This window comes from Anas acuta, chromosome 5 (genome assembly GCF_963932015.1).
Source record: "Anas acuta chromosome 5, bAnaAcu1.1, whole genome shotgun sequence".
In the NCBI taxonomy this organism is placed as follows: domain Eukaryota; kingdom Metazoa; phylum Chordata; class Aves; order Anseriformes; family Anatidae; genus Anas; species Anas acuta.
The window spans coordinates 49,069,387-49,082,211 of NC_088983.1; the positions used below are offsets into that span (position 1 = coordinate 49,069,387).

At 39.5% G+C, this 12,825-nt stretch overlaps 1 protein-coding gene across 24 annotated transcripts in view; it reads left to right on the top strand.

The window, feature by feature from the left end:
* The first annotated feature begins 769 nt into the window (after positions 1-769).
* Positions 770-12,825, top strand: part of CD44 (CD44 molecule (IN blood group)) — a 60,237-nt gene continuing 48,181 nt past the window's right edge. For 12 of the 24 annotated variants that reach the window (XM_068684640.1, XM_068684650.1, XM_068684645.1 and 9 more), the window contains exon 1: positions 770-974. In XM_068684640.1, the coding sequence (XP_068540741.1) occupies positions 908-974 (67 nt within the window). In that variant the 5' untranslated portion in view covers positions 770-907. The remainder of the gene's footprint in view (positions 975-12,825) is intronic. The other 12 variants (XM_068684654.1, XM_068684655.1, XM_068684653.1 and 9 more) reach the window with 7 other exon arrangements.

Genomic DNA, 12,825 nt, shown 5'->3' on the forward strand with positions numbered 1-12,825 from the left:
GTAGAGTCCCACAGAGCCCCACATGGCAATAAACATGTGGCCCTTGGGAACCAGGACTTCATCTGTGTATCAAATGCTGTCACGTGCTCTCATCCTGTTCCTCTGCTGTGTGAATTGGGAATAGGAGGAATAACTCCTTCTCTACCTTGTGTTGTCAATAAAACATTGACCTTAGTCCTCAGTACCACCACCGGCATTAGTTACCACATCTTTGGAGCAGCCTGCACAGAGGAGCCAAGGGTGGAACGATCCACCTTGATTTACCTGCTGCACGAGGATATCCTCCGGGTAAAAGCAGGAGCATTTTGGAAAGGTTCGTTGTGGAGCAGGTATTTTTGCTTGCTGTAAATTTTACTGCAAAGTGAGAAAATGATGAGATGGGACAAAACAAGCAAAATGTTTTGGAGAAACATCCAGGCAGCTGTAGGTTCTTTGCTGGGGTTTTGAAGCTCTAGTGCTTTAGTATGTTTGCCTGGTTTGTATTAATGCTGTTTTAAAATGCAGGAGGGGGAGCTTGTAGCAAACAGTGCCTTCCTGCTACCTCCTGAGAGATTATACACATTTTCCCGTAAGCATGATAAATATAACTTTTGACTGTACTGGTGTGTAAGAATAGGAGGTTTAGTGCCTCTTTAAAACTCATGTGGCTGCTTAGTCAGTACTAGGCGCCCCCCCCACCCCCCGCTGCTCCCCCTTTCGCTGCCCAGTAAGTTTGTTGCAATATGGGTGTGACTTTTGATGGAGCTCCCCCTCCCTGTTATGTCATTACTCCAGTTCCTTTGAATCAGAATAAAAAGTGCAGCAAACTTCAGACTCATTGACTGCAGGCTTAACAAGCGCCGGGGCTTTTCTTCTTTCCGCAGCTTGCAAGGATCTCTGTTTTTTACCAAACAATTCTGAGAAAACAATGGCCAGCTTCTACGTGTGGGCAACTTTTGGATTATGTTTGCTGAAGCTTTGTCTAACAGAGACACGTAAGTTTTGTATGAATGAAAACATTTACGATTGTTAATAAGTTTATGCTTCAGACAACAACAGCTCTTCTGCTATATAGCTAAAAGCTTCCTTGCATCTATCTTTGTATAAAGTGTTACTATTTATGGGAGTTATCAGAGATGCTTTAGAACTGTAACTGCAGCTGTGCCGCTCTGTACAATCGCAGAAAGCTGTGTATTGCTTGTAAAGGGCAATTCCAGATCCATAAAAAGTGAGTTGTAGAGCGTTAAAGTTTAAACTGAGAACAGAGGTACACAAGGGAATTTAGAATAGCTCTAGTATAGCTCGGTTCGACAACGTGACTGCTGTTACATACTTATGTCGCTCTCCTAGCTCTGTTTTAGAGTGGGGTGTGGGGGAACCCCCTCCCCAGCATATAGCTGTATTCTTGAGTTCAGAGGGGCTGAACTAACAGCTAATGCAGACTGCATTTGGACACAGCTTTGCTGAACAGAAACAAAACTGCAGTGATCTGTGTGACTGATATTTGGAGAGCTTTTATGCCAGGCATGCCTGTTTCTAACTTAAGGTTTCTTTGGGGTTGACTGGTGAGACTTTGGAACAAAGGGGGGTTCAAGCGCCTGCAAAATTTGTTGTTTATCAGTTAGCTTTCTGTAGCTTGGTTGTCTGCTTCAAATATTTGCATTTAAAAATGAAACATTCATGTAGGGAAAAAATAATAATTGTATGTCCAAAATGACAAAGTGCTCTGGAAATTTGACATGGTGCAGGCTCACCCGTGTCTGAGGGAAATGGCCATGCTTTTAACAGACTCTCATTGTGACAGCAACAGCCTTGAGGCATTTTGTGGTTAGGGGTAACAATTATCCTTCTACATTATTTTTCCACTCATCAGTTCCAGGAGACTAACAAAGTACATTTTTCATTGCCATTGTCACCCAAGGGCTGTGTGTGTGTGTACGGTACATATATATCCCATTTGCCTGAGCAGCAGTGGATACTTCTGTAATGGTTGCAGCGCGGCTGGGCTGTGGATGGGTGTGTCAGAGTGAACAGTTCCCGGCGCATCTGGGGTAGCTGGAGAGCCCTCATTGCTTTCTTCCTAAAATTGCCTACCTATTGTACTGAAATATTCTTGTTAAAATCAGGTATATGGATAAAGTCCTTAGAGAAAGTACATGAAGGATATCCGACGTGTTTAAAACTTTGACTTACTCCAGGTCTGTATGCTGTAGAAGGATTATAATGGTTTGGTTACCGCCCGCTCAACTGATTTCTCCTTTTATGAGCTGCCAGGAGTGTCCTAAAGAAGCAGGTTTTGTAGTGACTCTGGAAGTAATGTATTTTTGCAGTGAGACATAGAAGAAAACCCTACTACTTCAGCATAGTTACAAGAAGTATGTCAGACTTCACATATGCCCCACGGGGAAGTTTCTTTAATGGCTTAGCAAGGTATTAGATTATAGCTACAATATATTTTAGTTGGTATGCGGTACATTCCAGCATGACTTTGTAGTCGGTAATGACTTCAAAATGGCAGTTGATGGTGGTTTTATTTTATTTTATTTATTTATTTATTTATTTTAAATCAGTGACTTTCCTGCGTGCATCACAGAATACTGGCCACTGATGTTGGATCATATTTGTTGGAAGACCAAATTCAGATCTGTTCCTGGATTCTGATTCTGTTAGTGCTGATTATGGCAAAAATAAAAACATCCCAGGGTTGCTGTTAATGTGATTGCTAAAGGAAATATGAGATATAGAGAGCTGTTGAAAAACTGATTCATCCTGAGTTCTGTGTTGCTGTGACCATAGTGTCATTGATATTTCAGCGAGGTGGACTCATGATATTGATGTGACTTTTGTTGTCTGCGTAGTCTGAGCCACATTTCAAACCCCAGGAGTATATGGAGACTGACATCTTGGTTAATGACGATTCTGGAGAGATTTTCCCCTGTGGATATTATGTACTTGTAAAAATATTTCTCTCAAAGTTTTCCTTGATTAACACAAAGTGACTCATGGAATTTTGACCCCCAAACTGAAAGAAACTAGAATAGAAGTAGGAGTAAAGATGGAATGAAAAGAGGAAGAATGAGTCCACCAGTGGGAGGGAGAGGCTTATGTATCAGCACTGGAGAGGTGGCCAGAGTCTCAGGACAAGATAGGGCTCTGAGGAAGGGCTACTATAGCAGCCAGTCAGTCACAAACAAAGGGACCTTAATGCCTCTTAGCTTATGTATGTCATGTAAATTTGTAAATAAAGTAGTTTGAAGAAGCTCTCTGTGCTAGGTTTTCTAGGTTTTTGTTTGTTTGTTTATTTTTTTTTTTTTCACTTAGTCCTTACAGTGTGTGTCTTGGCTGTTCTCCCAAAGCTGAAAAGAAACTGCACTTTATTGAAGTTCTCTTGGACTTCCATCACTGCTTAATGGAAAGGTTATATATTTGTCCTTGAACAGCTTACACACACACACAGACACAGGCAACAAACCATAGCACAGGAATGTCTTGCAGTCTTTGGAGAAACGTTTGTTGCATCTTTAGTCACCGGTATTCACCACAATGAAGAACCTTTACCTTGAAAACAGGAAGTCGGAGAAAGGCTTAATGAGGGAAGATAGCATCACAGAAGTGAGGTAGAACTTCTAAAACTAAACGCTATTAAAGTCACTGGTAGCTCTAGCCAATATCAAATGAAATGCTCCCCCATACCCAGTCTGTCTTTCTTTCCAGAACTGTTCCCATGACTTTTATAGGCCAGGACTTGAAGACAGTACTAATACTGTTGTTATTTATCTAGAACCTAAACATGCATGAGGTTTTACTGCAGTAAGAATGTGCCAGTAGGACGAGGCGCCCTGAGATGCTGATAGACAAGTATAAACATCAGAGAAAATGAGCATGAGCTCATTAATGCAAAAACACTTTACACTGGAAAAGATGGGCTCTCAAGAACCTCATGAAGTGGTTAAAAAATGCTTTCATTAATGGACAACTGCAAAAACATTTCAAACGAAAGAACACATGGAAGAGAGCAGGAAAATATAGTAAAGAAAAATGAAGGTCTCAAAGCAATATTTGGGTGTGTGACAAGGAGCAAAGTGGATTGCAGGAAACAACTAACATTGGTTATATACACAGCATGAAGTCTCAAAGAATTTTAAGTTAGAGAAGAAACCTGAAAAGTATCCAAGCAAAAAAAAATAGCATAAATGTCTACGCAGATTTCAGTTAATTTGGGAACCAAATAAGAAATTGGGAAAAATAAAAAATGAGGAATAAAATAAGCCTGCAGCAGCAATCAAGTTAACGTGTAACAGGAATGGAGTCTGTGGATATGTGAAAAGTTAGAAGAATAAAAGCTGCACTTTTGACATGGCAGAGCAAAAATAAGATACGAAAACTGTGGCATATATGTTAATTAAACTGTAAAGGGCAAACAATTCAAGATGGCAATGTTCTTGCCAAAGAAGAGATGGTATTCATAGGGAGCGGCTAGCAGCAGTAGCTAAGTTTGAAAATAGGTTGCTAAGAGACATTGATTTTAAGGAGCAATTAGATAAAGGCAGATTAGATAAACAGCTTTAAAGGTTTTTGGTATTGGTGATCATGCTACTGGGTACAGAAGATGGAGTCTAAGACATCTGGTAACTGTGTTTTTTCTTTGATAAAAGGTTAATTTTAGTTCTGAATGTAGATGACTGGTAGTGGAATACATTGTAGAGAAGCAGGGGAAAAAATGATGTAGTGCTCCTTATATGAAGAGAGGAAAACTGTGCCCAAGAACTTAGACGTTTTGGGAAATTCCAGTGATGCTGTAACAAGGTTTCCCCACTTGCTTTCTGGTCTTCTTGCCCTGCGTTTCTGTTCTGACATTAACAGACAAGTGTTTGAAAATGAAGTTAGGACAGAAGAAGGCAATTCTCAATTTCATATAACACAGATTGCATTATTTACAAAAACATGTAAAAACATTCCCTTTTAAAGATTTTTCTATAGAAGAGAGGTAGGGAGTGTTTTCTGCTGAACTGTTCCCTAAAATTGCTTTTCCCAGGACCAAGTCTAAATGTACGTGGTTACCTCACAGAGAGGATAATTGTGGAACAAGCATGACCAACTGCAGTAGTTTTGCCTACTTTGAAAAGAATACAATGCTGTACTGGAACAATTCATGGTGTTTGAAACACATGATATTATAGCATCAGCTGATAACCAAGAGCATGTTTTAATCACGTTTCGTTTTTTGGCACTGAATGGAATTCTTAGACTACAGAATCTCATTATTACGGTTAAAGGCGAGCAAAGTGAGAGAAGAAAGACAGAGGTTGGGATTGTCACCAATACCTCTGTGCTAAATATGCCATGGTTGATACCGGGTGAAACCACACCTACAACCTACTTATATTTTGCCTTTGCCCATAAGGCTTTTTATGGTATATCTGGTGGTTTAGACCATTCTCTGTGGGCTATTAACTGGAAGGGAGAAGCCAGTTTGGAGCAGCTGCTTGCCATCTTCCAGATTGTGCCAGAAGTTCACCAGCGGTTACAATGCTGTTGTCTGTCACTCCCAGGGAGGTAATAATCATTTCAAAGCCAGGCTTACGGCCATCAGACGCTGTAATTATCAGTGACCATTATGGCTGCTGTTAATACTGGTGGCAGAGAAGATTGTTTCAGCCCTGAATGTTTATCAACTTCCTCCCTGTGAAATCACAGGCCTCTCTACGGCAGCATCAGCAGTAATATCAGTAGCAGCTGGCGGTGATTTTCTTTTCTCGCTGTGGCTGCCAGGGCCCACCCCACCCAAGGCACGGTGGAGAAGCTCAGCGCATGGATGAGTTTGCAGGCAGCCATGTGAAACAGCAACCGGCAGAGGAGAGAGGGGTTTTCCTCGGAGAGTCCTGTCAGTCAGACTGAAAGTTCAGCTAATTGCGATTTAAAGTTCAAGCCTCTGCAACTGTTTGCTGCCTAAAGAAATCTGCTGTCATTTTTGGAGTCTGTGCATACAATTAGGCATGTAATTGAACTCCCTTTTGTGTGCACTGGATCTGGGACTTTCCAGTTCCTCTACATGACAACACTGGCTGTGTTTTATAATACAGCAATCTTAATTCAGTACAATAACCTTCAAGCCTCATATAGAAAAATAGGGAAGAAAAAAAAAAAAAAGAAAGAAAAAAAAAAAAGAAGAAATTGAAGAATAATCTAGTTTTACAATTACTAGCAGGGAAACTCAAACAACCACACTGATTCAAAGTAAAAATAACAAAGAAGACCTGAACTTTACTTACATTTGCAGTTTGAGAAATATATTGATTTGCTTTTTTTTCTTTCTTTCCTTTTATTGATGACTGAACTAGATTCAGTAGCTGGAAACTCTAACTGACTTGACTGTGTTGCGTCTTTGCCCATCCCCTGCCAGTCCCTCCCCTCCTCCCCCCCTCAAAAAAAAGAAAAAAAAAAGAAAAAAAAAAAAAGAAAACCTCAGACATGCAGCAGCTGTGGCAAAACTTCCGTCTCTGTCTCTGCTAATGATCCGGTTCCAGCAGGAACGTGAGATGGTTGTAAAAGAGGGTGCCAGGGTACAGGCAGGCAGCTGGCAGGGCAGAGGGCATTAGACAGTGATCATCAGTTATACAGCTAATGTCTGTTTTAGTAAGTACCTGTTTTTGTAAATAAGAATCTGCCCTTGCTGAACATATAATACTTAAAAATCTGCTGTGACATAGCTTTTGTTGATTACAGATGTCTCACCATGGCAGCGAGTTAGCAAGGCCCACAGTGAAACAGGTTCTCAGAAGTATATTTCCCTAGGGGGCTTTTTTATTGTTATTTTTGTTAATGCATAGGTGTCTGTAAAGCAGCAGGGTGTGGTGTGTGTGGGTAGATGTGATGAATGGCTTCTCGCAGCCTTCCCATGCAGAAGCGAGAGGTGAACTGGCTCTCAGCACGTGGTCCCTGGCCAGCCAGGACCCTGTGGGCAGATGTGAGCGAGCTCGGTCAGGCAGCAAGCAGGCTGGCAGCCAGCTGGGGCTCTGAAAGTTGAGCACCAGCCCCAGGCTGGCAGCCACTCAGAGAATGCATCTTGCTGCCGGGGAGGCACATCAGCTTGGGACTGGTATCACACCTACTATTGCAGTGCGACTCGAGAGTTTTCAAAGGGCAGGCAGAGCCCGCCCGCCCACCCCAAATGGGCCAAGCAAGCTGGCAACTGCTCCTTCTACAGCATGCAAACCTAGTAGTTTAGGAGTGCCTTAGGACTTGTGGTGGTGGCAGCGATTAGTCGTTTACCTACCCTCTGCCATCTTGCCATCTTCCACTGCTGGGGAGCGCGGAGGCGAGGCGGTGATGCAGTGTGGCTGTGCGAGTGGCAGCCAGGTCTCCTGGCTCCAACTGAGAGCTCCAGAGGAAGCTTCTGTGCAGGGAACACTAAACAGTTAACTGGGAAGCTTCAAGGAAAAGTAGTTTTTGCCAATTATAAAGAAACATGATTCATTAATAATGAAGAAACTGAGGGTGAGGCCTGAGCTCATTTCACGGTTTGCTTATACTTGCTTCCCTGTTCTTCCTCCTCCTGCTTGATTAGGCATCTTCCATTAATATCCTTTCCCTTTTCCAGTGTTTTCTCAGGCGTGTAAGTGTAGAGAAAAAGCCCTTTTTTGCTAATGAGTCCCTAGATTTATAAATGTTGTTGTTGTTATTGTTCTCTGTTCCTGAATATTGCATATGAGCAAATTTGACATATAGGAATACTTAAAACACAGAAATTAAATAACATGTATTCTGTTCAAGTCAAGTCTTCATTCAAGTCCTCATTCTCCAGTAGCAGTCCAACTAAAATCAGATTTTAATCAACTTTTTTGTCCATTGCTCTGACAGTTTTATCTTGTTTACTCGTGTGTATGCTGTTCATATACACATGGAAGACTGGCAGCTATTTTCACTGCAATAACATTTGGTTCCTGATGTAGTTTTCTAAAAAAAAAAAAAAAAAGTTTGTATTCAGGATTGGTCTATTTCTGATAAGAGATGTTTGAAGCAGTTTGGCAAATAAGAACTGATCTAAATCTTTCATCCTACTGTCAAACCGAACACCTATTTTGGTTCCTGAACTTTAAAATTGATTTAATAATTAATTGAAGAATGATGCCTTAAATCCACTCACGTTTCATTCCTGGTTGAAGCAAAACTTCCTAGTAATAACTATCATTTATCTTCTGGAGAATATGAGGTATTTATACATAAGGGCTTGATACTCTGGGAAAGATGAGTGCAAAGAGACACAAAACGACCCAGCAAGAGGAGGAGCTAAGAACAGACCCACTGTCTTTAACTTGAGGCTGGGCAACCTGCCCATGATGCCATAAGGCCACTTAAACAGAAGGCTACAGGTCCAGAGAAGTTTAACTGTCACTGTGTGGCAACCAGCTGTCTCCAGTTGGTAGCCAGGTGTATCTTGTATATGTTCACATCTTCTTTTGAGCTTTTTCTCTTTCTCCCACCTACTTTCCATTCCATACGCATTAATCCATCTCCATCTCTTTGTGACATTTGGCTGAAGCAATCCGATAAATTTAGACTCCTGTCAGCCTGTGTCTGTGATAGCAGGTTAAATCCATTTAATCCAGTAAAACTTCTATTCAGCAGCTTAGTCATTCTCAAGCAAAACGAAACATGGAGACCAAGTTCTTCAGACTCAAGCAAGCAGAAAATTTTCTTGTTCATGTTTTTACGATTTCTTTTTATTTCAGCCATCTCTGCTGGCAAGTCTGACTTGCTGTCATTGAGTTCAGCATGAGGCTAATAGGGCAGGAGCATCCACTGACTTCAGAAGAGTGGTAATAACAAATTATCACTCTTATTTTGCAATAGCAAGAGTCACTTTGCCTTCTTGGGAAGAGAAAAAGCACAACATTTTTCTAGCACAGAAAATAAAAATGTTTTGCTTGAAATATTGAGCTCTGAACTCTTAAACTTATCTTTTCCAGAACATAACCAATTCATTTTATAGCCTATAGAGAACAGATACTTGGTGGTTTTAGTTCATAGCTGAATGGCACAGCTAAGGTATAAACTGGCAGCCATCAAATTCACAGTTCTTGTATGTAAAGCAGTAACAGGCAGACAGTGTGAGCATGTGAGACACCTTCCCATGGTGACTGACTGGGGAGAAGTTTCTTTCCTGCTTTCGTGGCTTGCCACAGAAAGCCCTGAATCCATTTGCTCACCATTGTGGTGTAAAATGTTGCAAAGCTTTTCTCAGACTGTGTATGATGACTTTTGTGTCTCCTAATATTTCCATTAGATCAGTCTCATTCATTCATTCCTTCATTCCTTTTTTTTTTTTTTTCTATGGCTGTATTTCCTGGCTGCTTGCTGGATAGGAAATGATCGTGGCAGTTCTGCTTTATTTTCTCCTTCTCATTGGCCTGCCAAGTCTCACACATTATCTAGTAATGATACAGTTGGTGTTCATCCTGAATAGAGCCAGCATTCACTGGCTTTTAAGACAGTGAAATAATCTTATGCCATCATGGAAGAGTAAGGTCAGCACAGTCACTCATTTTTTTCAGAGAAAATATAGGCATAAGTGTTAGACAGCGTTTTCTGTCTGTGTGGGTTCAAGAGAAAAGCCCAATCATCCAGAAGGTGGCATATCCTGAGACTTGGAGACTATTGAGATCAATGATGGCATCCAAATTTATTTCCTGTTATCCCTTTGCCAAGATTATATTTTTGTCTCAGCAGTTCATATAACAAGTAGTTTGTGTTTCTGGACTTTGAGATGCTTTTTTTTTTTAGATCTTTTACATTTCCTAGGGACACCTGTTCCTATATATGCCAATGGGGCCCAACACTATGGTAAACTAGGAAAGAGTACACAATACATGTATGTTACTCACAGACCAATGCAAGACTGGTAAAATGTTGGTAAACTGGTAAAACTCCTTAGCAACTTTTCTTTGCTGAGCAAAAGAGGAAAAATCCAAAAACCTCTCTATTTGATTAGGTTACCCTTCAAAATAAAAGAGATGCAATGTTATTTTCTTCAGCTGCTTCTTTGTTGTCACAATCCTATTTAGATATATAGCATAGCTACAGCATTGAAAGTCTTGGGCCCAGCAAAGGTTATATGCCTATATATATATATAGGCATATATAGGTATATATAACCTGTGAAAGTGTTTCCTGATAACATCTACTTAATGTTACAAAACTACATCCTCAAAGCTCCAGGGGAGCATTAATAACACAATGCAGTGTTCTCTTAACTTATGCTACAGCAACTTAGACATTTGAACTGGACATCAAGATGCCTAAGAAGTACTCCTTCTGTTTGTCATTTGCTGCATTGTTTCTGGCTCTGTAAAAGAGGAACCTGAATTCTTCTTGAAAGAGAACTTGAATGCTTACACTTTCTCAATGTATTACGTTAGAAACAGGTGGAGTCTCTGATGAAATTTAGTTCCATGTAGTCATCTTTTTCTTGCATTACATGCAGTTTACATGCATGTTACAACATTTGGTCTAGAGGGGGTAGCTCTCTCATCCGATGCATTTTATCAGTACAATCAGTACAGGTGGAATCAGGCTAATATGTTTAAATTACCAGATAACTTGAAATTTCAAGTTTGAGTATATTGTTATTCAACAGAATAAAGATAATCTCAGCTAGTGAGAAACAAGTGAACTGACAAATATGTAAATATGTGGGGAGCAGAAAATAAAAGCTAGCTCCTTTTTTTTTTGTTGTTTTTGTTTTGTTTTGTTTTGTTTTGTTTTGTTTTGTTTTTTGGCTTTTGGAAGTCACATTACAAGTAAGCAAACTGAGAGAGAGCAAGTAAGTTACCCAGCAATGTAACTGGAATTAAAACATTTTTTCCTAAGTCCCAATGTTGTGCTTCATCGACACAACTAGTGTTCTTTTGCTTGAATTTCAGAAAGCAACTATGATTTCATGTACAAGGCTATTTCAGCTGAAGTAAGCATTTTTATTATTCATACAAAAAAAAAAAAAGTCCTCGTGCAAAAGTTCTTCTACTGATGCAGAAGTTTATAAGAGTACAGGGGACTGGAACATTTTCTGGAAAGCTGGCATCTTAAAAACAGGAAACTCCTCAGTTACTGACCGTTTAGTAATCTGAGCCTAGCTATGCAATCCTTACTGCAGTTGAACAATCCATGTGAGAAAATGTTCCTGCCTGTGTTATGTTATGAGCAAGAGCTAAGTGTTTTTCTAATTTATGAAGCATCCGACTTTATAACCCATTGTTTGCAGACCTGCAATGAGTTTATTAACAGTATCAGTCAGACACTTTACTGACTTTATTACTGATACTCAGTGTTCAGGTCATATCACTTTATCAGCACACTTCACAATCATATTGCTATTGGTTCACAGGAAATTCAGATGTGAGAAGTGCAAGACAACTTATTAACACCTTTTGTGTTTTTTTTTTTTTTTTTTTTTTTTTCCACCAAGAAAACCCTACCACAATACAAATATAGCCATGGTTACAGCTATAGCAACATGTTCATGTCCTAATGTAAGGCTGTCTTTTGCTTTTCAGTTTACTGGATTTGTACCTTAAACTGATTGCTAAGCACCCAGTATCTCCCATCCTTTCAGAAAAAAAATAAAAAATAGTTTTTAGACTCGGCGGAATTAGCAGTATTTTAGGAAATGGTATAGTAAGGTGTGCCTAAGAGACTTTCGCAATATTCAAGACAGACAAATGGGATCTGTGCACAATGACTGGTAGCATATCATCTGGAAAAGTGTTTCCACTCTGCATCAGCTACTTCTATTATTCCTAAGAGAGATCTCTGCTTTGTGTAAAGAACTTCCCTCTTTTATTTTTTGCTAGTACGTGATGACATCTCCTCACTTCTCTTTTCAGAGTTCTTACTGGCTTCCTTTCCTTTTTATCTCAGTCTAAGCTTCCTGATCTCAATGATCTGGTAATAATGGGTCACACAAGAACAGCTGTTTGCTTTGTCTAATATATATGGTTTCTTTTGCTTTAAGAATGTAAGCAGCTTCATTGGAAAAAAATAAAAAAATAGTAATAATAATAAAAAATTATGCTACCTATCTAGGGTTTTTGATTTATAAAGATGGCTTATGCCCAATTTGCTATTTGAATTGACTCTTGCTCAGAGTGAATCTGACTTCAGAACGCTTTCTACTGTCGAGAAACTTATAGCACATAAATTGAGGTATGTCACTTTATCATTTGCAGTTCAAAGACTGATTTCATTCTGGATCTTTTCTTAAAATACAGCTATATTTCATTAAAATAGAAGATTATTAGAACCCATTAACATCACAGCAAAGTCACTGGCTTCATAATCATTCCAGCACTTCTGGAAGACAACAGTGCTTCACTACTTGAGGATTATTGCATGCAAACAGTAGTGCATTGCCCTCACATACCTAAATGTGTTTAGGATTTAAAGTAATATTTGAATTCACATAAGACTGAGGCCACACTGCTAATACTTCTTTCCAATTCTTCCCTTATGCATGCAAATCCTTACTGCTTCCTATGAATTTTTAAGTTAAAATATCTGGGGAAAATAAAAAAGTATGAAAGATACATGAGACCTCAGGCATATAGTTATTCTTTCCATATTGGCAATAGCCACAACATTATGTACAAACTAATGTTAATTGGAAACATTAGAAATTAAACATAACTTTTTCCTTAACCAATTATAAAAAGATTCCAAACTAGGACTTTGCAAGGAACTGTAAGAAATTTAACTGAACATGGGATACAAAGAACCTGCATGCATCTTAAGAAAATTTCTTGCGCTTTGGTATTTTCAGTGTAAGTCAAGATTTCAAGATTGTTGAAACTA